Genomic DNA, 27,512 nt, shown 5'->3' with positions numbered 1-27,512 from the left:
GCACTAACTGCTGAACCATAGTACTAAATCATTCTACAGCCTTCATAATCATAGATTTTAAAATTGGAAATAAGTATTACTGTTTACATGCTGTTATTACACCAACATTTACTGAGGCATGTCCTGTACTGGGAAGCTTTCCCCTAGACTGAATGTATTTATGGAGATGGCTGGTGGAAGATATCTGTAATTTGTGTTACAAGGATCTCAGTATTAAGTAGGGCATACTGTTATGGCACCACATTGGCTCTTACGTACTTAAAAGCTGAAGAGATATTCTAAGATAGAATAGTAAAGATTTAAAAACACATTGGGAAGTTTCATGTTCTAGCAGACATTCAGAATGGGGCCTAGTTTCCTGAGAAAGATAATGATGAGAAAATAATTAATATAAATAGGCACGATTCTTTTAAACTTAAAGACAGACATAAAATCCAAATGCAATGATTGAAACTTTCTTGGATATATGTTCAAAAAAAATAAAGAACTAAAAAAAGTATTTGGAGAGAAAATTGAATATGGCTGGTTATTAGGTGATGATGGGCATAATGCTGAATGGGGTGGTGTGGCAGGCATCAGACATTTTAGCCCATTTCTATAAACTGATAGGTGCCTGAAGGATTAGTGACTGGTCAAGTAAGTTCAAAGCTACTTACAAGCATTTATATTGATAGGGCTCCAACTAAGGAGGGACAATTCTGAAAAAGACTCAGAAATGCCAATGATTAAGAGAAAAGGAGAAAGACAGGCAGGGTAAAACATAGAGATTAACTGATTATCTGTATACAGAATTCCTTCCACCTACATGATAGTGCACGGAATCCAGACATAAATGAGCAGAAGGTAAACAATAAAGAAATTTTGAAAAAAGAAGTTCTTCTGTAGAGAATCTGGAAATAATTAGGGCAGTGATGGAACTCCACTGTGGTTAGAATGTCCCCAACCAAATATCTGAAATTAAAAGGAATGATTGGTTCTCTTTCCATTCAACCTAGGACAAAACTGCAATCAATAAATTCAACCCACAAGTTCAAAACTCCATCCTTAAATATGAACAGACAAATGAGAGTCTTCAGACATTTAAGGAAAGCCAGCAATATGAAAGACAAAGGCTCAAATACCCAAAACAAAAAAAATAATCCTAAGGAACAGAAAATTTAGGAAACATACACACACACACACACACACACACACATACACAAATTAGAGTCTTCAAAAAGATTCAAGAATTCCCAGTGTCCACAAAATAAAAGAACAATTCTATTAAAAGAGGACATTCATAGTAAAGGAAAAAAATCTTGTAAATTAATATGCCCGTTGTATGTGTGTGTGCACACATGGGTATATGTGTATTGACTTTGAAAATGCTGAAAATAATCAATAAATAATTTTAAGATAAATTTTAATTTTTTCACAAAATAGACCAAAAGATATAGAAATGAATGACTGTAGAAAAAGTATATTATTTACAGAAGGTCCATGAGATCTAACATTGAACATATGAATTCCAGAAAGACAACAGGAAACATGGAGGATAGAGCATAATCATGGAAATAATCATAAAAGGAAATGTCTCAGTGCTGAAGGAAAATAGTTTTTGAACTGAAGGAACTTACTAAGTGCTTGACCCAAAGAAAGAAACACAAACACATATCAACTCACATCTGGAGACAATGTTCAAAACACAAGCACACATAAACACACACTTGGAGACAGTGTTCTAAATAATTAGAATACCGAAATAAAAATAAGATTGTAATTTTAGAGTAAAATAAAATGGGGAGAAAAAACAGGCTCTTTACTTGCAATGGAAATATAATCAGACAGACATCATTTTTACCATTGGTTTCTAGAAGACTATAGATACATGCCTTTAAATGTGTGAAGGGAAAATTATTTCCAGTCTAGAACTATATGCCCAGACAATAATTAAGTATATGTGTAGGTAAAGAAATAAAGCCTGAAATAAAGGCATTTCTGAAATCCAAAGACTAAAGAAACTTACCACTCACAGACACATTCTCAAGAAGTTATAGTAGATTGGCGGTAACAAACAAATTAGTCAACTAATATAGAAGAAAATATAAAATCCAAGAAATAGTGTTTCAAACCAGGAGATTAATAAAGAAAAATTCCAGGTTGAAAATCGTGCAAATGCTCTAGTTTGGAGTAGGAAGAAAGAGGGGTCCCTGAACAACGTATGTTTTAAAAAGGAGATTTGATGTTGGCCCTGAGAAATGAGGTGAGCTTAAAGATATGAGAAAAGCAAATAATACAAACAAAAAGATATCTCAAAAAACTCCATATGCAAAATGAAAATATTGTAATCATATAGACACTGTATGTTATTTGGCTATGGAACAAATATATGTACATAATTATCAAAAGAGTGTTACTGTTTTGTTTAGTTTTATTTTATGTTTTAGCAGCAACTGATGGAGAGGGCTTTGAAGGCTTATGTATTAATCAAGGTTCTCCAGAGAAATAGTCAATAGGATATATATTTATTTATTATCAAGAATTGGCTTGTACAATTATGGAGGCTGACAAGTCCCAGGATTTACAGTCAGCAAGTTGGAAACCCAGGAGAACACATGGTATATTTCTATTGCAAAGACCAACAGGCTCGACTCAGAAGAACTGATGTTTCAGTTCAAGTCTGGAGGCAGAATAAAAACCAGTGTCACAGCTTGAAGGCAGTCAGGCAGGAGGAGTTCCCTCTTACTCACGGAAAGGTCAGCTTTTTTGTTCTATTCAGGTCTTCAGTTGATTGGATGAGGCACACCCACATAAGGGACCACAGTCTGTTTTACTTTGTCTATTGATTCAAATGTTATTCTAATCCAGGAATATCCTCACTGATATACCGAGAATAGTCTTTGACCAAATGTCTGGGCATCCTGTGGCCCAGTCAAACTAATACATAAAATTAACCATTAGAGCTTACTTTTACAAAAGAGACCAATAAATAAATAAATACATAAATAGACCAAATTGACAAAATCTTTACACTTAATTCTGTGTAATACAGGCAGTGGAATTCAGGGATGAGAAAGGGAAGGAGTTTAAGGGGACTGTAAAGGTGTTAATGTTATAATAGTAGAAAATAGAGAACCACAGTTACATTGTATGATTGAACTGAATTCAGACCCAAAGTACACATATACTATTCAGACCAGTGTTTCATTGATAACAAGTAAAATAAGTGATACTACAACTCTATTGGAAAAAGAAGAGGTGGCATGGGGTTTGCAAGTCAATAAGTATTATTCAAATTGATGAATACTATTATAACATTTTTTATTTAACAAATAGCCACATATTTTTTTTTAATAAGAATTCAACAGAAACAGTTAAAACATGATTTCCCTGGTGAATGAGACTGAGAAAAGGAAGGTAAAATTGTGCATTACAAGCTGTTTCATACTCTGATTTTAGCCATTTCAATGTAGTACTTTGATTAAAATACCTGTGATTAACTTAAATAGATGTAATAAATTCATACTTATTGGTAAAGCAAACTGTTATATAATCCATCTAAAATTCAGGTTATAAAATAATATGTAGTGTACCATAAAACCTATAGACATATAATTAATAATTTGCAGGTATATACATCAAATGAAATACCTGTTAACACAAGTTTTGATTTTCTAGCAAAAACTTTTCAGAATCATACATTTCTCCTCCCAACATCCTCCATGCCCTCTTCATGCCTTGTAACCACCCTAATCCTGGCAAATAGCAAATGGAAATAAAATCATTGCTGGGTATAGTGATATAAAAAGTATTTCCCATTTTATGTGCACTTTTCAACCCAGAGAAAATAAGAATAAATTTCTTTTTTTCTGCAGCAGTTTGTCAAATATAATCTGAGAGATGCTAGTAAACACTTAACTTTAGGTTAGCTTTCTCAAAACTTTTAGACACTGGAGTTTAGATTTGCTTACACTCCGAAGCTAGTCCTCGGTATCTTTTTTAAGCCTCTCTTGGCATCTCATTTTCACACTCCATCTGAGATGACTTGGAAAACATCAAAAAATAACAACACCACTTCCACAAAACAGCTTCCTGGACAGTGCATATTTCTATAGCTATCACTTATGGAACTCTCTGGGAGAAATTTTATTTTAAGTGTCAATACTAAAAGATGATATTATTGGATTTGGCTGCTTCAGTCAGTAAATATAGTCAGCGCCTACTCAGAAACAGCTTTTTTAATAAAATAATCAGAATAAGAAATATTTCTTGTGTTATTTTTAAATCACTATAAAGGAAAATAATTTTATCCTTGTGGAATTATTATCTTACATGGAGCTTAAAGCCGCTGTGTAAAATGGCATCATGTGATTGTTCATAGTTAACACAACCCAAAGATTCAGCAAGTGAATCCTTCTGTAACCTTCCCGCCTGCTAAGTGCAAATAAAACTGAGAGGTAGCTTCATAATGTAAGCTAAGCCTGAGTTGCCTTGCTAAAAATTTAAGAAACCAATCTCATCTGTAGACATCAAGTTCTGGAATCATTCAAGATTCACAATTTTTTGATTCATAAAAGTTACATTTTTGGTCTTTATAATTACCTTTCTATTTATATTTACCTGTTTATTTAAGGAATTAAGACAACACACACATATTCATCACGTTGTTTATAAAAGGATAAGCAAAACCCATTGAATCATTCAATTTCCTTTGAACAAATGTAATACAGATATTAAAAAATAATTCTGAAAAGTTTCAAATTATACTGAAAATGATTATGGTATATTGTTATTGAAAATTTTGACTCGTTTCTCATTTTTATATCATGTATATATATGTATTTATAATCAGATAATATTATATATACATATAAATCATATACAAACATATTTCTATATGTATACCCTTTCATTTATATATGAATATATGTGTATATATAATGGAAAATGTATAAAATGATAAAAGAAATTATCTCTAAGTAAGAGGGTGATAGGGATTTTTATGTTAGTTTACAACATAAACTATTATGTTATATACGTTCTCTATTCAAATTATTTTATATGTGATACAAAGCAAATTCTACAATACCCAACATCAGGCCAACATCATTTATTTAACATTAGAATTGATGTTGCAAAAATACCAATACTTTTAGCTAGTCACCCATGTACTGGACTCAATCAATACTGAATAACTAATTTTATTTTATTTATTTATTTATTAAAAAAATATCTTTATTGGAGTATAATTGCTTTACAATGTTGTGTTAGTTTCTGTTGTACAACAGAGTGAATCAGCCGTATGCATACATATATCCCCATATACCTTCCCTCTTGAGCCTCCCTCACACCTTCCCTATCCCACCCCTCTAGGTGGTCACAAAGCATCAAGCTGATCTCCCTGTGCTATGCAGCAGCTTCCCACTAACCATCCATTTTACATTTGGTACCAAATAACTAATTTTAAACATTGCCTGTCAATGCTGGGTACTGCAGGTGATCTTCTTTAAGGTATTAACATGCAATGAACTGCTGTAACCATTCTAATCCTCTCAAGAATTTTACATTCATCAATCTCATTTTCAGTTCAAATTTAACGTATTTTCACATATTTCTTCTGAAACTTTAATCGCTGCAAAACCCAAATTTAAATTAGAAGGAAAAGGTAGAAGTGTAAAGAGTAGCAGCAACTGAATTTAATTTGAATGTTGAATAGAGCTGAAAAGACATTTGCTTTTTTATTCTTATGTCAGTTTGAAAAGAAAACAGTTCTGATTTTGGCTAAACGAAAATCTTTTTTGGTGACGCTACTTGGATCACAATGTAAAAACCTACTTAGAATTTTCACTTGCTTCCACAATATTACCACATATTCTCTGGAGCCATTGGCAAAATGGATCCAGTTTATAAAGACATTGCTTTTGCATTGGGCTTTTGCTTGTCTCATATCTTTAGATAAATTTGAAAGTAAAAGTAAATGTTCATGTGTTGAATGTCTTTAATAGTATGGGTGAAGTTTGTAATTTGAAATTCCTAAGTTCAAAGAACATTTATCTACAGCTTGATTTTACGCTTGAAACTTCCTATGCTTCATAGCAGTTCATAAAATATTAGGAGGAAAAAGCTTCTTCCTGTCATTCTTTGCAATTTTCCTTAGACTTGAGTAAAATATACAGAAACTTTTAAAGAAAAATCAAAACCTGGTACCCCCTTATAGTTTTCTCATTGTTTAAATTATATCATTTACCCAGTACAAATCCTTTGCTTATGCTCTTATACAAACATACTTTCAGAGCAATTTGAAGTAAACACAAATTCACAAAATGAATAAAGTCATTTTAATAACGTGAATATGAAGGATGACGTTATTTTACTGAAGCTAAAGCAGAATGTTGAGTTTAAGAGAAAAGATGTAGCCAAGTTGAGTTTTTGTGTTTTGGTATTACTAATACGAATACACAGAACGCCTGTTTGCAAAGGATAACTATGTAATTTAAAATATTTTCAAAGCTTTTATGTTGTGTTGAAGCATTAAGAAAAACAACTCATTTTTACCCCAAATTTTGCAAGACACCTATACTTGTGTGAAAATTTTAAACCACAGCCCAAATGGCTATGGTCACTTTAAATGTTTAACATTTTTTCTTTGACTGATCCGTTGACTGGAATGGCCTTTTAAGAATAAAATTTTGAACATTGAAATCAGATGGCTGTACCTAAATGAGTGAGAATAGTTTGAAACATTTTAGATCAGCATTTGGATAAAAAATAATGGTATTTATAAGAATATGTATCCTTTTTAATTTAAATAGAATGCAAATTTATATTATTTATGAAATATATGAGTACACATATTCTTAGAGAATTATATATAATGAAATATTTGTATCATATTATTTATCTATATACATTTATTCTTGGATAATTTATAGATCTCCAAGACTATGTCCATCTATCATTAATTCTTGGACTCCAGATTGAAAAACACTGATTTACAGTATCACAATAATAATTTCTCTTCTCTTTGGTCCTCTCCCCTATTATATTGATATGTGTCTTATTCCATACTGTATTATAGTGAAGTATACATGTGTTAAATTTCAAAAGAACTTAGCAGAAATGAAAAATTTTCTATATTATAACATTTCAAATATATAGAATGGATTAGGGCTAACCATTTGTCTGTGAATTTGAAAGGATAATCAGTTATTCTACCCATTGCTTGGATGAGTAATACTGAATAACTCATTGAGAGTCGGTCTGTTAAAATGAGATACTCCATAGTACATATCTGAAATTGACCTGGTATGCCAAAACTCTCCTCCCCTTTCAGATGAAAAGGCTCAGTGTTTTCTGATTTTTTTTTTTTTTTTTTTTTACCATCTCTCTCACTGGATTCACGTCACTGATTTCTAGCCTCAGAGTATTTGGAAGTTATATGATTTAATATGTATGAGCTAATTTATTTTAATACAACAATCATTTAAAATGAAACTCTAAGTACACTTAAGAGTTGTGCATTTCATTTTATGAAAGTTTTATCCCCCAAAGTATATAAAAGAAGTAAATGTTCAAAATAGTTGTATTTATGCATGTTGGTGGATTTGGGGCTGTACTTCTAATCTCTGTAATGCATGGAGAAATAAGATGGATTGACAGGAGAGTGAGTGAAAGGATAGGGATATGATCTGTCTATGTGATAAGTCAAAAGCCTATATGATTAAATTGGAAGGTAAACAGTGGAATCTCTGAGATATATATAGGTATATATAGGTGTCCACCATACATTTTTTCAACTTTTTTTTGTGTGTTAAAAATGCTTATAATCAAAAAATTGGTGGGAAAAAACCCCGTAAGATTTTGGTTTAACTTTTCTGGTAAAAAATTATACTGCAAGTATGGCTTTTTAACGTGGGGCCATCCCTTTAATGGTGTTTCTCTGTCTCTCTTTCTCTCTCTCTCCCTAAAGCTCCATTCTGACTTAGATAAGGGAGAGGGCACTGTTAAATACACCCTCTCAGGAGATGGCGCTGGCACCGTTTTTACCATTGATGAAACTACAGGGGACATTCATGCAATAAGGAGCCTGGATAGAGAAGAAAAACCTTTCTACACACTTCGTGCTCAGGCTGTGGACATAGAAACCAGGAAGCCCCTAGAGCCTGAATCAGAATTCATCATCAAAGTGCAAGATATTAATGATAATGAGCCGAAGTTTTTGGATGGACCTTATATTGCTAGTGTCCCAGAAATGTCTCCTGTGGGTGAGTAAGCGAATCAAAATTCTGTCAGATGAGACGAGGCCTTTTCAACATTTATTTTCTCCAGGTTGACGGAAATATCTGGTTTGTAACTCAGAAGATTATTCCTGCACTATAGAGGATACAATTAATTTCATTTACTTTGTTTTCTACCTATTTTTTCTTCCTGCTCCATTCTAAATGTATGAATAGATACATAAATATCTAGGATATATTACATTCTTCACTATTTTACAATCTTTGCATTTCCCTGAATTCATGGAATTCCTTTGTACTTTAAGTACATAACTCACTTTGTACCGTAATTGATTGTCATTGCAAATTCAGACGCCTACACAGTGCTGGAGGTAACACCAAATACCAGATAGTCATTCTTCACTCAAAATAAATTATTCAAAGTATGTATTGCTTCTGAGTCTCAAAGTGGTTCAGAAAGGGATGTGTTGCATTCTTTGTAGCTATCCATAGAGACTTTGAGAAAAGATATTGTACCCTTTGTGGCTATAAGTAACCTACAGTAGTTATTCCATCAAACTAGGAAGCAAATATCATTATGAAGTCATTACTAGAATAAATTTACCGTTAAGCTATAGTATCATCATCATTCTTAATAATTTAAATAAAATATAAATTCAAAAACTTCAATTCTCAAAGTCCTATAATATGTATTTTAAGGTCAATGAGTTAAGGATTCCAGCTTTACTGACAAGTTTTAATTATAAATTTTATTCCTTAGTCACCACTGCCAATCGCTCAATTTATTTCATAGAAACTTCTGGTTTCTAGCACATGTGTAAGATAAAGCTACTCATCACTTCTAGGTTTCAATTTGAAACTCTCGTATATGAGCCATTGTTGCTATTTCCCATGTGTAACATTTCTCAGAGGGCTTCTGCTGTCCCAACCATCCCAGACATGCAAAGAAGATTGCACAGACTACCCTCAGGGCAGACGCAGGTTAGTGCCTGTAGGAGTTGTCACATGGATTTACTATAAATGCACTTGAATTGTGTCTGTAACCTTATCAGGCATTCAAAGACCATATTCTCTCCTTCACCTAAGAAATCAGCTCAGAGGAGTTCACTTCGATTTAAAATTTTTGTATGCATATTCAGGGCTGCAATCTTTTATTCCAGTTTCTGCTATTAAACTTTTTTTTTTTTTTTTTTTTTTTTTTTTTTTTTTTTTTGAGCTGCCTCTTTTACGTGGTGCTATGTTTGCTACAGATTTAGAAATACAACTGGGAAAATGTATTAGAAACTAGTCCCTGAAAATGGGGACAGCTGTTTTTAAAATTGTGTCTTGGTTTTACAGGGGCAGAAAAATGAAGACAGTACTTTGAGGAAAAGTATGACCTTTAAGAAGACAATGCAATCCAGTACATAAATTCTTTAACCTGGTGCTTATTTCATGTAAATTGGAAATATTTACACGAATTTATGGCCTTTAGTGACACTTTATTACTGAAACAGCATCCTTAAAGCAAACACACACATCCCTCTACAGTATTAGAAAGTTCTGTCTTATTAGATAAACAATTAGGTTTTTTGTGGTGCCAATTAGGATAAAGGATAGGGTCGCAGGGCTGAGCCCTTATATAAAGGAGTTTGCAGCTAGGGCCTGAAGAGAGGAATAAATCTGGAAAATCAGACAAAGGGTAGGTGAGTGAAAGAACAAAGTGGGCCCAGCTTTCTCATTGTTTATTCAAGAGACCTTAGTAAATACCTAAACTGATTTTCAATGCACCCTCCCTTTTAATTTTATTTTTTAATAACAGAACAGTATTTCTTTTGAATGTGGAATCATAACATAAGTTATGAGTTCATCCAGATATTCCTGGACTATATTAACATAACATGCCCTTTTCAAATAAATACTAAGAAGGAGAACCACTTGCAAATTCAGTATTAGAAATGAAATACCTATCAGGCACTACTTTTGCCATCCTCTGGAATCCTGCCTATACACCTATAACCAAATACACCTGTTAGAGACCCAGTTAGATTTGCGGTATTTCTTGTTTTGGCTTTTACCTGAGCAACTTAAAGCTAGCCAGAAGCTGCTGTGCGTCCAGACATAGCATTTATATCCCTAGAGCTCCTGAGCTCCATTCCCAAGCACACCCTTCTTACCATATGCAAATGGTTTAGAGCTCTAAGTCACTTTATCTAATGATTATTCTTTTCTTTATTTTCTTTTTCCACATTCATTCTAGGCAATTCCTGCTTCTGTATCATTCTCCTTGGAATATTAAAATAATGTTTAGTCAACACCAGATAGAACTAGCCATAGTGTATTGGGCAATATAACTATTGTGGCAAATCTCACTGTTGGCTTTGTATATCTGTGCTTGAGGTATCCTCTAGGAGATAACTGTCCTTTCCCAATAACTGAGGATGTTCTTATTTCACTTTTAATAAAAGACTCAACCAATTTAAAAAGAATAGAGTAAAATAGCTTATTGTGTAATACAAAAGGTCAAGAAATAGTCTATTAGGCAAATGCCAGTTTAGCAATAATGGATTGTACATCTGAACATATGATGAACGATTAAACCAGGAATAAAAAAAAAACTAACAGGAAAATTATAAAAAACATAACTCTACAAAGGGAGGATGGTGGTGAGCAGGGTGGGTGGAGATTTTAGGGAAAATCAGTATTTAAGGTTATAAGATTATGGAATATATTTAGTTCCCAAAAGTTGAAGAAAATTCTCATGAATCTATGAATTGTTTAAGAGAAAGGTCACTTTGCCACTTGTGCTACATCCAATATGCCATGGAAGTAATGGATATTCACAGATAAAGTGCTTTTACTCTGACCTAAGGAAATTACTTAATGATACAGATATTCCCCAACTCAAAGTTTCTCCTTGGAGACAAATTTGGACGTTATGAATGTGGTCTTAATTCTGTAAGATCACTAGAGTAACAATGAATTACAGTAATGTGCCTTTAATATCTGATGATTTTGCATCAGTAGGGTGTGCAGTTTAAGTTACTCTTCCTAGAGTGCTGACATGTATAACATCTTTAAATGCAATTCCTGCATTGTCTTCCTCAGCCTGAGCTAAACCAGTTTTAGGCTGCTGATTTGGTTATTCGTAATCAGGTCCCTATGACACATTTTATAGATGTCAATTGTGAATCATGATTTATTAATTTAAGACCTACCATTTCCTGAGCAATAGGTAGGGACCAGGTGACCTAATAGAGATTTGCATTCCTTGTTTTATTTAACCATTACAATAACTCCGTGCAGTACTGTTTACTATTTAATCTTTATTTTTCTATGAAAATTCCTATGGATCAGAAAGTAGGAATTACTCCCAGGCTCTTTAGAACAAAGTTAATTGCAATCAGTTGTATGCTTTTTCTAGGGTTAGTGGCTTCTAAAATTTCTTTGGGAGCTTTAAATTTATTTTTTAATCTCAGATGAACTTGTAAAGACTTTGGAATTCGTATTATATTATAATTTGAGGATGGGGTGGTCCATGCTTAAAACAAAAAATCTGAGGAATATATCGCTTATCCACTGATTTTTAAAAAATGTTTAGAAAAATTTAAATAAAACAGGATATACCTAAAGGAAATTATACTGCTGGTTTCATAGAAAAGTAAACAACATGTACCCCCTTGCTTTTTTTCTATGAATTGTATTTTAATTTACATGGAGTTTGGGGATATATTCCAAGATGAAATTGTTGGTGGAGTTCTTGGTAGGTTATTAAACAGAGAATATTTTCTACATGGTCACACTTAAATAGTCCAACTCCAAGAAGGAAATAGTGAAGGCTGTGACTATACTTAATGTTAATTTATTATACCTTTATTATGATTTTGAAACATATGTAAATCTCCACACTTCCTTGCTTTCATGGAAGTGTTATAGAAAGAGAAACCAAAAAATGATAGAAAACACCTTATCATACAAGCCAGCCATGGCCACATAGAGCAGCTCAAGTAATATAGAATGAACAGGCAAACTATCATTGGTTTCTATCTGTGCCCCATAAGCATAGTCCTTGTTAGGAGACTGGAGAAAGAATGTTGGCTGTTTTCTACAAATAAAGATATTCTCCTCATACAACCAAAATACATTTATTAAAATCAGGAAATTAACATTAATGCATTATTACAATCCAATCCTTAGACTCTGTTCAAGCTTCATCAATTGTCTCCATAGTGTCTTATATAATAAAATGTTCAAGGTTAAAATCACCTACTGCATTTAAATGCCAGATCTCTTTAGTTTCCTTCAGTCTGGAACAGTTCTTGACTTATTTTGACTTCCATAAATCTAACATGTTTTTCCTGACCAGTTATTTTTTTAGAGTGTCCCTCATATTTGGTATGTCTGATGTTTCATCATGTGAAAATTCAGCGTATGCATCTTTGTTAGGTATATCACAGAGGAGATGCTGTATTCTCTTCTTGTTGCATTCTGTCAGGTAGAACATAGTTTCAATTTGTCCTACTACTAATGATGTTCATTTTTATTACTTCACAAATGTTGTGTATTACTTATCTATTGCTGCATAATACATTGACTAAAAACTTGGCAATGTAAAATAACAAGCATTTATTGTCTCACAGGAGCATGGATATCCAGGAGTGGCTTAGCTGGGTACCTTTGACTCAAGGTCTCTCAAGAAATTGCATCCAATCTGTTGGCTGGGGCTATGATCTTAACTGGGGGGAGGTAGGAAATTGCTTCCATGTTTATTCATGCAGTTGTTGGCACGCCTCAGTCCCTTGCGTGGACCTCACCACAGAGCTACCTTGCAATATGGCATCTGCCTGGCTCCAGGATGAGCTATCTAATAGAGAGCTGGAGAGAGAGAGAATATCTATGATCAAAGCCACAGCCTATTTATAATCTAATCTTAAAAGTGATACCCTATCATTTCTGCCATATTCTAATTGTTAGAATTAAGTCCAGTCCACATTCAGAGAATGGAATTACACAAGAGCATGAATACATGGAAGCTGGAATCTCTGAGGGCCTTCTCTACCTACCACAGTCCACCACTGTCCCCAAAGGTATGTCATACAACATATACTCAGCCCCTTTCTAGGACCCTAAAATCTGTTTTCCCCTTATTGTATTAGTTCATATTCCAGAAACTCATCATATAACTCAAGTCCAAGTGAAAATGAGGTTCCTTAGACTTATTTCCTCTTGATCTGTAGACCTGTGATGCTAAAGAGACCAGCCGCTTATCTCATATACACCCAACGTACAATGGTGAGATAGGTATAGGATAACTTCTGTAGACGTTTCTGTTAAGAAAGGGGGAAAAGGCACAGAATAAAAAAGAGTTACTGGGCCATGACATTTCTGAAATCTAGCTGGTAAATGCTGAATGCTCTTTGATTAGGTACAAGGGCTGGGAATATTTGTCCACAGATCTCAGTTCCACTATCTGGGCTCTTGGTTCTCCATTCTGAGTTATCCTTTCTTTTTCATGAAATATAGCATGTACTTGAAACTAAGGAACTCTCTTTGTTGGCTTCCTGCCAATTGAATTCAAGGGGTCTAAAGACCTTTCCTCACTGTACAATCTCCAACTCTCCTTCTTCAGTCCATTCTTGTGATGTTTCTACATGTAGAACTCTTTTTAAGAACTTTGTAGGTGCTAAGCCTATCCCAGGAGTCCTCATGGGGTTCACTGAATTGGACAAAAAAACAAAAAACAAAACTCTTCAACATAAATTCTTCTCTACTTTGGCCCTATTGGAGATGCCTGAAAGACAAAGCCCTTACATGAATTAGAATCCTTATTGTTTGCTGGAAAGAATCTTTGAGTCACACATACCATTAAGCTCTTAAGAGGGAATTTTGTCTGACTAGACACGAAGCCACGAACACCATGCTTGATCTTACTAAGGTCCTAACAAAACATTTTATAGTCACTCTCATGGTTTTATCTTTTGACCATGCTCTCTATGTCCTGGACTTAACCTTTGCTTAAAAGTAATTTCTTAATTTTAACATCACATGCCATCTGAAAAGGCCAGGAATGTTCAAAAGCAGTAAGACCTGGACCCTTTTTGTTTAAAAGGTCCATTTTCCATTGTCCAAATAAATATAGGCAACAGTTTTGCTAAATTTCTGTCATTGCATAACAATGATGTCTTCTCCTCTAGTTCCCAATAAGATGTTCTTACTATGTTGCAAGCCCTCACCTACAGCCCTTCCAAGTGAGTGCTGATTCAATCAACAGTGTGTTCAAGGCACTACTGCCTGACAGTGCAACCATTCCCACATTTTAAGTATTTGTTATGGCAGCACCCCACTACCAGGTATGAAATTGGTATTATCTAGTACTATATAACAAATTACCCCATGATTTAGAGGTTCAAAATTTTAAATATGTATTATCTCTTGGTTTGTCTGAGTGTCTCTGCTTCAGAGTTATGGATTTTGAGTTAAGCTGGCTATCCGGAATATGGTCTCATCTGAAGATTCACCTGTGGGAGGAAGCAATTCCAAGTCACTCATGTGGTTTTTATCTTGGAATTGATATCTTTTCATTTCTGCCATATTCTATATATTTGTTAGACAAAGGTGTGAATACTAAAGGCAGTCATACTGAGGTCCATCTTAGAGATTGTCTATATTAGGTGTAAACTTACTCTTTATCTTTTCTGTAAGTATCACATATTTTGTCAAAGGTATTTTATTAAAACTGGAGGAATAACTTAGCTCTCATCACATTTTCAAATTATCCATTTATTAATTTATATCTGTGTGGTCTCCAGGTTTTGTTTTCTATTACATTGATTCTAAATGATTGTATCAACAAAAAATTAATCAGTTGATCTAAGAAAGAATTGAAAATTTTTATTTGAGCCAAATTTGAGGATTATAACATGGGAAACACATTTCAGAAACTCTGAGAACTGTTCTGCCCTTTAGAAGTCAAGACACAGTTTATATAACTTTTTTGAGATTGAGGGCTGTGCATTAAATGATGTGTTATTGACAGTTTACATAATCCAGATTTAAGTGCCAGTGTGGTGGGTCATGTGACCCTTTACAAGATCAAGAAGGAATGTTATCTTGTAAAAGAATGAAATTAGAATGAAGAACACTCCCTAACACCATACACAAAAATAAACTCAAAATGGATTAAAGACCTAAATGTAAGGCCAGACACCATCAAACTCTTAGAGGAAAACATAGGCAGAACACTCTATGACATAAATCACAGCAAGATCCTTTTTTGACCCACCTCCTAGAGAAATGGAAATAAAGACAAAAATAAACAAATGGGACCCAATGAAACTTAAAAGCTTTTGCACAGCAAAGGAAACCATAAACAAGACGAAAAGACACCCCTCAGAATGGGAGAAAATATTTGCAAATGAAGCAGCTGACAAAGTATTAATCTCCAAAACATACAAGAAAGTCATGCAGCTCAATATCAAAAAAACAAACAACCCAATCCAAAAATGGGCAGAAGACCTAAATAGACATTTCTCCAGAGAAGATATACAGATTGCCAACAAACACATGAAAGAATGCTCAACATCATTAATCATTAGAGAAATGCAAATCAAAACTACAATGAGATATCTCACACTAGTCAGAATGGCCATCATCAAAAACTCTACAAACAATAAATGCTAGAGAAGGTGTGGAGAAAAGGGAACCATCTTGCACTGTTGGTGGGAATGTAAATTGATACAGCCACTATGGAGAGCAGTATGGAAGTTCCTTAAAAAACTAAAAATAGAACTACCATACGATCCAGCAATCCCACTACTGGGCATATACCCTGAGAAAACCATAATTCAAAAAGAGTCATGTACCAAAATGTTCATTGCATCTCTATTTACAATAGCCAGGACATGGAAGCAACCTAAGTGTCCATTGACAGATGAATGGATAAAGAAGATGTGGCACATATATACAATGGAATATTATTCAGCCATAAAAAGGAACGAAACTGAGTTATTTGTAGTGAGGTGGATGGACCTAAAGGCTGTCATACAGAGTGAAGTAAGTCAGAAAGAGAAAAACAAATACTGTATGCTAACACATATACATGGAATCTAAAAAAAAAAAAAAAAAGAAGGAATGTTATCTTTTAAGGAGTTATCTTGGTGCCTGCTCTTTATTGTTGAACAGGGATTCCGCTGATGGGGGAAGTTAAGTCAATGAATAATGCAGATACACAATGCACAGTGTGGGGAGAGGGTAGGCCAAAGGGCAGAGAAGAATTTTTATGTTTAAATTTTTCTTGTCTTGCCATAAAACATGAGTTTTATTTCATAATTGATATCATTATTTTAATATTGAAATTATTTTAAATTTGGCCAATGAAAGCTTAAGTTGATTTTTATGTCCTTTTAATATTACCCTTAATGAGTTGAATACTCCCTTACTCTCTGGCTCAAAAATATGTTTGGGACTTGTCTTGCTTATTTGCTGCCTCAGCCCAGAAGAAAGATATTTCTCCAAGGAGCTCTCTCCTCACCCTTACGGAGAATAATGTTTAGAAACCCAAAATCTGGCTGCAGCTTGCTCTCTGTTATTGGAGTATCATTGCTCCCAGCCCCTCTCAGTGGGTACAGCTAAAGAATATATCTATGGACATGTACACACATAATTTATTTCTGTATCCTTCTACATATTTTGAAAACCATAATTTTGTACCAATACCTTCAACTCCAACCTAACACAGCCATTCATTTCAGGTTTGTTTGCTTGGATTTTTTTAATCCTTGTATAATTTATAACTTTCTTTTCCAAGAGTGAGAGATCCAGCTCTTGTTGTCATGAATATATTTTCTTATTTGATCAAGCCTAATCTTTCATTGCCACTACCCCTGCAGACCCCTTGCAGGTGCCCTGGTGACTCCATTCCAACTTTGAAAATCTGCACTGGCTGTTTCTCTTCTCCACTGTAGATGGAGGTTTTGCTCACCTCATTACAGCTCTAAATCCATACACAAGGCCATATTTTCCCCACATAGGTGACTTCCTCATGAGAAACAATCTCTGATACCCCTTGCCAGCCCTTCTATGTGGACACCTCCCTCACTCTGATCTGGCTTCAGTACCTTGATTTGGTCTATTGCAGCTTTTCCCCAACTCCTCCAATTGCCTATCTCTGCCAGCACCAAAGTTCAGCTAGGCTTTAGGACTGAATTATTCTAGAAGATAAGCAAAGAGGAAATGGCTTTCTTTGATTCTTAGAGGGACTTAGAGTGTTTCTAGAAGTGCTTACCTCCAAGTTGTATTTTCCACATGCATTAACAATGTTTAAATCATTCGTTTTGAATTTCCTCCATAATTTGTTGAGCTGAGGTCAAATTTTGATATGAGAGGCCAAAAATGACCTAGGAAGTAGTTGATAAGGCCAGAAGCCAAAATAAATATACTGGTTTTACAAAAAAATTTTTTTTCCATATTGGGACATATCTTTTCTATTCATGGTCAATGAAAAAATATTTCTACAGAGAGACAGAGGACAAATCTCTGTTGTAACATGTTCTAGCCACACACTGTGTGGGCACTGAACTTAAGAGTCCAAATCCATGCTCTACCATTTCCTAGTTGTGAGGATTTGCATAGGTTATTTGACCTTATTGTGCTTTTGTTTTCTTACTTATAAATGAGGAATAAAAATACCTTATTCCCAGAAGTATACTGCAAGTAGTAAAGGAGAAAATGTATAACTAGCACTGATCCCAATGTCTGAAAAAAAAAATGCAATCACTAAATGGGGGAGGATCCTGTTAATAATTTGGCTATCATTCTCAGGAAAGTAGCAGGAGAATGCCTAACCTGTAGACATCCCAGCTAATTATCTTACCCCATTTTTCTATATCATCCCTCCCTGTGACACACGAGCTCAATATTTACTATGTTTTTTTTCAAACTATGCCAAGTCTGTATAAGAACCTAATAGACTTTCTATCCCAATTTACATTTACTTTGGTGTAGAGTACTTTTTTCTCTTATGTATCGAGACAAGCTGTTGATTTGTAAGAAACACCAATTATCAGATGACACTTTTGCTTTGCAATCTGCTGAGTGACTTTCACACATTTGATGAAATTGAGCAAGGTCTGGTGATTCCTCTGGTGTCAGCTGCAAAGTGTCCACAGCACACAGCACAGCAGAACCATTTTCAGGGCCATCGAATATTATGACTATGTGTTTCAGGAGTGTTTTATCCCTCTGTTTGATTCCTATGTTTTTATTAGTGGTGCAATTGCAAAGGTAACACTATTGACAATGTTTGTGTGGCCTTGAGAGAAACGTATGAATTGTTTTAGTAGCAGCACAGTGTGTCCCGAAACATAAACCATTCTGCATTGATAGTTGCTTTAGCAGCCACTGATCAGCCATAAATGTTAAAAATTAACAAGAAGTTCCTTTTTTTTTTCTCTCCTAACCACCAAATGACTCTAAGCGTTAAATAAATGTTAGCAGAAGCTGCTTCCTGGCCACTGAGTGGTTCAAAACATTAAACATATTTTCAATGTATTACTCTTTTTCTAGCCTCCAAGTGGTTATAAACCTTAAATATGTTTTATAAAAACTGCTTTGCCAGGATGTAGCAAGTCCAGCTACTAGCAGGATAGCTATCAACATCATTTTTCTTTAGAATTGGCCTCCAGCTGTGGTACTGGTTTTTTGTTTGTTTTGTTTGTTTCTTTTTTTACCTTATTTGCTGTGTTCTATTTATTTTTTGTACACAAAGGCAGGCAGGAAGCTACCGTGGCCCAATTGTCTCTTGCTTTATGATAAGTGATCATGGGAGAGCAGTTGCACCTATATAAACCCCTGCAGGCAACGGAGAGTTCTCTGAGGTTCAATTGCTTGTACTGGGTATTCTACATAGATGTCAGCTCCAATTTCCGAAATAATTTTTGTTTCTGCTTTCCATTGTGCAATGTGTTGAGGTATGAAGATGGGTATAAATTAAGCTTGGTATTAAGGAAAATAACTTCAAGCAACCAGACACTGATGGATTATACTCGTTGATCAAGGTGAAAATATTCCATCAAAAGAACAGACTCAAAAGACAGACAAAATGGCAAGACTACTAAGTTAATGATATCTCTAACCCAAACATGATGAAGGACTTGAAATCTATGTCTGGAAATAACTCAGCATGACAACAGCATGCAATTCAAAGACAGTAAAGAACACGTCAATATATAAAAGTCTTTCTAGGAATTAGCAAAGAAAATCTGTATATTTTAACCAAATTCACAATATCCAGAGTGGCACTGATTCAATTGAAAATATGAATCTGCTCTATTATTCCAGGCAGAGTAATTCATCAAGCCAAATAAATACTCAGAAAAGCTTTTATTTGTACAGAACCCAAGTGTTTTCCAAACCATATATTTTATTTTGCTAAATGTTTTATTCTACGTGTATGTTCAACAGATTCAAACATTTATGGGACACCTATTAAGTACCAGACACTTTTGGGAATTATGGTTAGAACTGTGAGAAAAACAGACAAAACTTCTACCTTCAGAAAGCTTTCATTCCAAAGGTCTAGTGCAGGGGGCAGCAAACTACACTCTGTGGGCTTCTGGCACATGATCTGTTTTTATTGGGATACAGTCACACTTGTTCATTTATGTGTTATCTGTGGCTGATTTCACACTACAATGGCAGAGTTGGCCACAGAGACCAAATGGCCTGCAAAGACTAAAATATATATAGTCTGATCCTTAGTTTGTTGAGCCATGTGTTGGTGGATTATCAGAGTAGGTTAAGGTAAGGTCAACATTTTAAATAGATGTGTGAAGAAGGGGAGTGTTTACTACAGAAAAAAACTTTCTCAGAAAGTAAAAAGAAAGAAAGAAAAAAAAAAGTCAAATGGCAGGACCAGAGGGTAAATGAAGGGCAGAAGTAAGTCCCACAGTAACAGGGTGCATGCGGCATGAAATTGTACACTCCCATTTAACTGGTGCTGAAAGGAATGTTTTGAATTTATTATAATTAGGTAAAATTAAAATTAAAATTTCATGATAAAGTATTAATTTTTCTGCAAAACAATTTTTATTTCAATTACATAACCATATTTTTAAATTAAAAAAATATTAAAACTGAAACTAAGAAGTTTGAAAGAAGAGAAACTCTAGATTAGGTTGAACCATTCTTTCTCCAATGATTTCTCAGGATTCTTAAGTTCTTTGCCTCACTAGGAAAGTTGAAAATTACTGAAACCAAATTTGAAAACAACACCAGTATTAACAATTACTACCCAGTAAGTGTTAGAGGAAACTTCCTTAGAAAGTAAGGTTGGTGAGTTGATCAAGGTTGGCACTATTTTCATTTCTGACCAAGAAACTGAAACTTAAAAACAACAAAAATACCAGTGACTACAATTGTATAAATAATTAACAAAAGTGAATATCAAAACATGGTACAATTTGTTTAGTTGGCAATGGCACTAGAAGAAAAAGAAACATCAATTAAACTGTCAGCCATGTTAATTTTGTTTCTGAGAAAAACATTGTAATGGGATAATTTCATGAAATGCTTTGATGACAAGAAAGTGCCAAACTATGATTAGCTACTGAACAATTCAAATTAAACAAGAAAGCAATTGGTGGCAGCCTGACTATCGAGAGGTTTTGTTTCATGCCTTTTTCTTCCTTTTCCCTTTGTTTAATCAAGTATATGCTGTTTGACAGTGAAATGATTTATTGTAAAAACATTGTTATCATGAGAATGCAGTAGAAACTTCACTATAAGAGGAGAAAACATTTTTCCATTTTTAAAAATACCATTACCATTTCTGAAAAAAAATTGTCATCTCAATAGAAGTAGTATTTTTTTGTAACTAATATTAAGTTCCTATTTAGCTAAAGGCCTCAGTTAGAAGCAATTTACTCATATTATTATGTTTATATTTCTATTGTCAACTATATTCATTTAGCATTTAAACTGAGTTCTCTTTCATTATTCTCACTTCTGCTCAGTTAGCCAGAGTGGATATTCTAGAATTTAACAAGGTCATGTAAATTTTGCTACCTATATTTCTTGTCCTTTTTACTTTAACATAATAATCTGGTATATACCTAAACTAACAGAGTTCCAAACGTCAGAAATACCAATGGGATTATAAAGAATTCATTTTTCTAGCAGTCTTAGTTTTGTACAAAAATGTGCTTAAAAACAATGTATAGAAATTCTATTTTGTATTTTTTAAATTGTGACTTATGTGTCACCTGAACAGTAACAGACTGCCCTGCCCAATTACCAAGAACACTATTTTCATATGTTAATTCCCAATAACAGAAGCAGGTCTAGAGTTTCTAAACCAGGGAGAGCTTTTAGAGTTAAATAGTTTTGAGTGTCTTTCCTGCAATAATAAGATGATTATTTTGTATTTAGCAGAAAAAGGAAAACTTTTAAAGATTATTTTTGGGTCCATATATTTATTTCTGATGAATGTTAGTGGAAAGTATCTTAAAAAGGAGTAGTACGACTGACAAGAGCAAGGTTAAAAGAGTGTTTACAGAACACTGGTAAGAAAGTTCATAATTCCAGAAGGCAGAATATTACAGGGAAAACAAAATAGACCTGGAGTATCAAAGATCTGCATCCAGATTTTATGAAATCAGGGGGGAATGTTTAGAAAAGTGTTTCCTTTCTGTAAAGTTTGATGGTACTATTTACCACTAAACATGTTATAAGGATTGAAAGAGATACCATTTGTAAAACAAACAAACAAAAATATTAAACCCTAGAAGGATTTTAATAAAATGCTAGGAATTTCTTCCTTCTTTCAGCAGATTTTTCTCCTTTGGGATTTTAGCTCTGAAGAAGACAAGAGTCTTCAGTTACATTTTTTTTTCTTCCTATCTTCATCCTTGCAATTGTTCCTAGTAAATCATATAAGAAGGACAATTCTAAAAACATCTCCTTCTAAGAGTACATATTTTTTTATGAAATACAATTCATCCAAAGTATTTGAATAGAGACTCAGAACACAGGAAATGAGATATGGATATAAAATATAATAAAATACTGTGCAAAAGTATGTCTAGTGGATGTTAAAAGTCATGTCTTAGAGGTTCAAATTCATGAAAGTGGACTGAACAAACAAATTTTTTCTTCTTTGTTTCAAAATACCATTGAAATAACACAATATAATACTAAGAAAATATACCTATAGGAAGCTGGGAAGCATTTCACTAGCAGACCAAAGAGTAAGGAATTTCTGAAGGATATAAATTATATCAGAGAAACTTCTGGTTTTGGCCACCATGTAATTATTGGTATTAGGCTTGACTTTTCACCATAAAAAATGATAAAACTGGACGACATATATGAGGCAACAGTTTTTTAATGTATGTGCCAAGTAGTACAAGTTTGTCATCCTTGAGAGAAGGGAAGCCATGAATCAAGTCCTACATTTAGCTGGACTCTTTGATTAGGGGCACTTTTCCTACCATGGCACAAGGAATATGACTCTAAGAATAATGTCTAGAGACAGAGATTATAGGTGGGAGCTGCTGAAGTGATTGCAAAACTTGAGGACTGCTGAAGTGACAGGAACTTGTGTAGAAAGTAAGGAGAGGCACAGAGAAGCACTGAAAAGTCAGAGTAAGGGTCTAGGAGCGACTTTCACCAAGGGCTGCTCTGTGCAGGTACAGAATTAACCTCTATGCTCTGCTGAAAGCAGATACTTTGAGGCTGAGATAACACAGGGTGGGGAGATGTTGAAATTATGGACTAGCCACAGGGGGGAGATTTCACTGGACATCTCACACATTTATGTGAGGCCCCAGAAAGCCTGTGCATTAGGAGTAAGGGCCATTTCTTTCGGTAAAGGCTATGTCCTCTGTCTAAAAACAAAACTTGAAAGAGACTGTTCTTAATAAAGAATTAAACTAGGCCTGAGAGATCCAAAGTATCTGCCAGTAATTTAACTGCCTTTAAAGAATTATCTTAAGACCCTTTAAAATAACATCCAGATTTTCTACAGTGTATTATTAAAATTTCCAGCATACAATAAAAACAAATACGAATTATGCAAAGAAGCAGGAAAATTTGATCAATGATCAAGGAAGAAAAAATAGTTAATAATAATAGACATCACGGCAATTCAGGTTTTGAAATTAACAGAAATATATTATAAACATATTTTAAGACTAATGGAAAATATAGTCATAATGATAGAACAACAACAACAAAAATAGCAATGGACATTCCAGAAATAAGAAGTACAGTATACCCAATTATCTGTTCACTGGCAGAACACAATAGCAGATTGCAGGTATCAGAAGAAAGACAAATGACATTGAAATCAGAGTCTTTGAAATTACACAATCTCAAATAAAAGAGGAAAATGCTGAGATAAATGAGATTGACATGGGATGATATCAAACCATCAAACATATGTACAGTTAGAATCCAAGAAAGATAAGAGACAAAGTGAAGAGGAAAAATATATTTGAATAAATAACTACCAATGTTTCCAAATTTTGATTAAAAATTTCAACTTTGAGGTCCAGGAACCTCAAACAAACAACACACACACAAAGCTTAAAACAACCAATAGTGTAAATAAAATAGAATAATTTATAAATATCCATTTAATCTGAGGTAAAACTGGAAAAGTTAAGAATAAAAACAACTGGGGAAAAAAATCCAACAAATAGTAAACAAATGGCAACATAGTAGATTTAAACAGCCGTATCAATGACTAACTGAAACATATTAAACACATATTAGTTTACTAGAGCAATTGTAACAAAGTATTACTGACCCGTGGCTTAAACAACAAAAAAATATTGTCTGTTATTTCTAGAGACTAGAAGTCTCAAATCAAGGTGCTGGCTCCTTCTGAGGGCAGTGAGGCAGGAACTGTTCCAGGCTTCTTTCCTCAGCTTGTAGGTGGCTGTCTTCATGTTCACATAGTGTTCTTCCTGCTGGTGTGTCTGTATCAAAATCTTCCCTTTTTATAAGGATACGAGTCATATTGGATTAGGATTCTAATGACCTCATTTTAACTTGGTTATTTCTGTAACAACCCTATTTCCCAATAAGTTCATATCCTAAAGTATTGGGTGTTAGGACCCCAACATAACCCTTTTGAAGGAAACAATTCAACCCATAACAGACTCAAATTAAGAGGCAATAATTTTCAGACTGAATAAAAAAGAAGACTGAACTACACACGGTCTACTCTGAAAGCTCTTTAAATATATAGACAAAAATAGCTTAAAACTAAAGAAAATGAAGGAAGATATTCTATGGAAACATTAAGCATAAGAAAACTGATGCAGAGCTTTAACACCAAAGTGGTGTTTCAAACAACATGAATTACTAGAAATAAAATGAGATATAAGAAGGATAAATTCTTCAGAAATACATTTTAATTCTCCATGTATTATATATTCATTTAATAACAGAGCTTCAAAATGCATGGAGTAAAAACTGACAGAACCAAACAGAACACAATAAAAAAAACCCTTTACTCATAGTTAGAGATTTTAACATTCAATTCTCGGTAATTAATATATAAATATGAAAGATTTCAAAAACACTATCAACCAATGCAATCTAATTTTCATTTATAGAACATTACACACAAAATTACAACATAACTTTTTTTTTTTTTTTTGCGGTATGCGGGCCTCTCACTGCTGTGTCCTCTCCCATTGCGGAGCACAGGCTCCGGACGCGCAGGCTCAGCGGCCATGGTTCATGGGCCCAGCCGCTCCACGGCACGTGGGATCTTCCCAGACCAGGGCACGAACCCGTGTCTCCTGCATCAGCAGGCGGACTCTCAACCATTGCGCCACCAGGGAAGCCCCATCATAACATTTTTATCAAATTTAACCTGGAACATTTGTGAAGAATGACTGAGCATTCTAGGCCATAATTGTATAAATCAGCACAGTCCCCAGCCTTTTTGGCACCAGGGAAGCCTTCGGGAGTGGTGGGGTGATGGCTCAGGCGGTAATGTGAGCGATTACAGATGAAGCTTCACTCACTGGCCCGCCACTCACGTCTTGCTGTGCGGCCTGGTTCCTAACAGGCCGTGGACCAATACCAGTCTGTGGCCCGGGGGTTGGCAACCTGTGGTATAAATTGCATAAGATTAAAGTCTCTTCTGAGGTAGAGCAATGGTCTTTATGTTGTTTGGGATACTGGTTAAATGGTTGTGTATATTTGTGAAAACTCAGCAAGCTGAACACTTATGTTCTATACATTTTACTGCATCTAAATTCTCATAGATAAATAAACAGATGAGTAAAAAAAAAAAAAAGCAAACAAGTCAGTCAATCAATCATATATAGAAATCCTGGCAGTTAATCCCAATAGATATGCATAGTGCATATCCCATACTGTCAAAAATGAAGACTTTCTATAAATGTTATTGTTTGAACAAAAAACAAAAAACAAAAACAAACAAACAAAAAACCCTTGAAACAAACAAACAAAAACCCTTGAATCAAAAATGAAGACTTTCTATAAATGTTATTGTTTGAACAACAAAAAACAAAACAAAAACAAACAAACAAAAAACCCTTGAATCAGAAGTAGAAGTAATGGAATTTGGGCATACTATGAGTCCTTCAGGGAATTTATTACACATGCTCGTCCTCCTTATTCATAGTCAATGTTTGCCTGAAGTCTTTGCTCTTAGAAGAAAACACTCTGTTCAGCTCTCTAAATTATGAGTTCAAAGACAGGTGCTCCCAAGCGTTAGTAGCAGAGTCCCTGAACACCATAGCAAGCAGAAGAGACGGAAATGGCCCCAGTTTCAGAAACCTACATATTGAGCCCTGAAAAGGAAGCCCAAACCACAAAAATCTTCCCCATTCTGACCCTCACATAAGTAGCACAACCAGAGTTTTAATAATTAGAACCTGCAATTACTTGACTCAAATATTCTCACGTGAGCAGAAGAAACAATCTTTACTTGTAATACTTAATCCAGACCCTCGACGCCAGATATGAAGCGAAAACCGGCAATCATCGAATATTTGAATAAAAACAATAAAATAAAGATATAATATATAAGGAAACAAAACAAATATTAAGGAAGTAGAATTAACAAAAGAAAGTAAATAAAATGTAAATAGCATTATATCCTCAGAGAGAAGAGTCACTAACATATAAAATAAAACAAACTGCTTGTTACAAACAACACTTGGGTATGTTAGAAAGTGAAAACACCATTGCCAAAATGACATGTAGCTGATATGATAAATAACTGAAAATACAAAGTTGATGTCAAAAGAGTATTCCAGAATCTAAACTGCCTATTGGGATGGATTTGTATGATTAAAAGTAAGAGCAACTATTTAAAGAATTTCCTTGGATGACCAAGACTTGTTACTTTAAAGAGGGCAACATTGCTAGTTTATTAATACGTTTTTGTGTCCTATTTCTAGGACACGTTTTGTGTCCTATTTCTAAAGTCCTATAGACTTTATTTTCTATGTTTTTACAACTGTATGCTAAATTATAAATAATTTATCCTAACCTATATTCCAGTATATTAATTCTACCTTTGATTTTGTTTAATGTGCTTGAGAACATATCCTGATTGTTTTTTTAATTTGAGTAATTACATTTATATTTATTTAATCTCCCACATGATATTTTTATCATTTTTTCTTCTGCAATTTTTGGAACTTTTTAAAAGTTTCTGAGCAGTAAAATGTCTATTATCATCATCCAATATTGTCCAATATTTAAAGTCTCTGTGGGTTTAGCTTTATTTTTTTAATGTTTCTGTTAATTCTAGTTAATTTTTCCTTTTGTTTTATTGTGTTCCCTGAAAATATTGTAAGGTTTAGGTTGAAGATATCATTATAAAGTATTTGAATTTGCTTCTACCTGGTCACTACATAAGTGAGGCTACCTTACACAGTGTTCTTCTTGAGATTAGCTGGGTCACATAGGCACCAAAGCCCAGGTCATAGGTCCGAGATAGGACAGGTTTACATCTGGTTCATCTTGCTCTGAGGGTGTAGGCTTTGGTGATATTAACTTTTTGGAGGAGAACTCTTGTTACACTTCTTAACATCTGTTAGACTGAGACTTTTGTTTCTTTCTCCTTTACCCTGAGACTGTCAAATAAACCTGTATATTTGTAGGGATCAGAAATGTGCTGCTGGAAAGGTAACAACCTCACCTCTCTGGGTTCCTCTTTTGTCTTCAAATTTGAACTGATAACTCATTAAAATCTTGTAAACTCTCAATGCTTTTTAAAAAGTGTTTAAAAATGTACCATAAGTGGTATTTTGGACTGTTTTCAGCAGG

At 34.1% G+C, this 27,512-nt stretch overlaps 1 protein-coding gene across 2 annotated transcripts in view; it reads left to right on the top strand.

Moving 5' to 3' along the window:
- CDH12 (cadherin 12) overlaps positions 1 to 27,512 on the top strand; it is a 692,773-nt gene that overhangs the window by 490,054 nt on the left and 175,207 nt on the right. For both annotated transcript variants that reach the window (XM_007454262.1, XM_007454263.1), the window contains one exon: positions 7,949 to 8,243. In XM_007454262.1, the coding sequence (XP_007454324.1) occupies positions 7,949 to 8,243 (295 nt within the window). The remainder of the gene's footprint in view (positions 1 to 7,948; positions 8,244 to 27,512) is intronic.

The sequence above is a fragment of the Lipotes vexillifer genome, unplaced genomic scaffold (assembly GCF_000442215.2).
Source record: "Lipotes vexillifer unplaced genomic scaffold, Lipotes_vexillifer_v1.1 scaffold271, whole genome shotgun sequence".
NCBI lineage: Eukaryota > Metazoa > Chordata > Mammalia > Artiodactyla > Lipotidae > Lipotes > Lipotes vexillifer.
The sequence above is the reverse complement of the archived record's forward strand: the minus strand, read 5'-3'. Positions and strand labels throughout refer to the sequence as shown.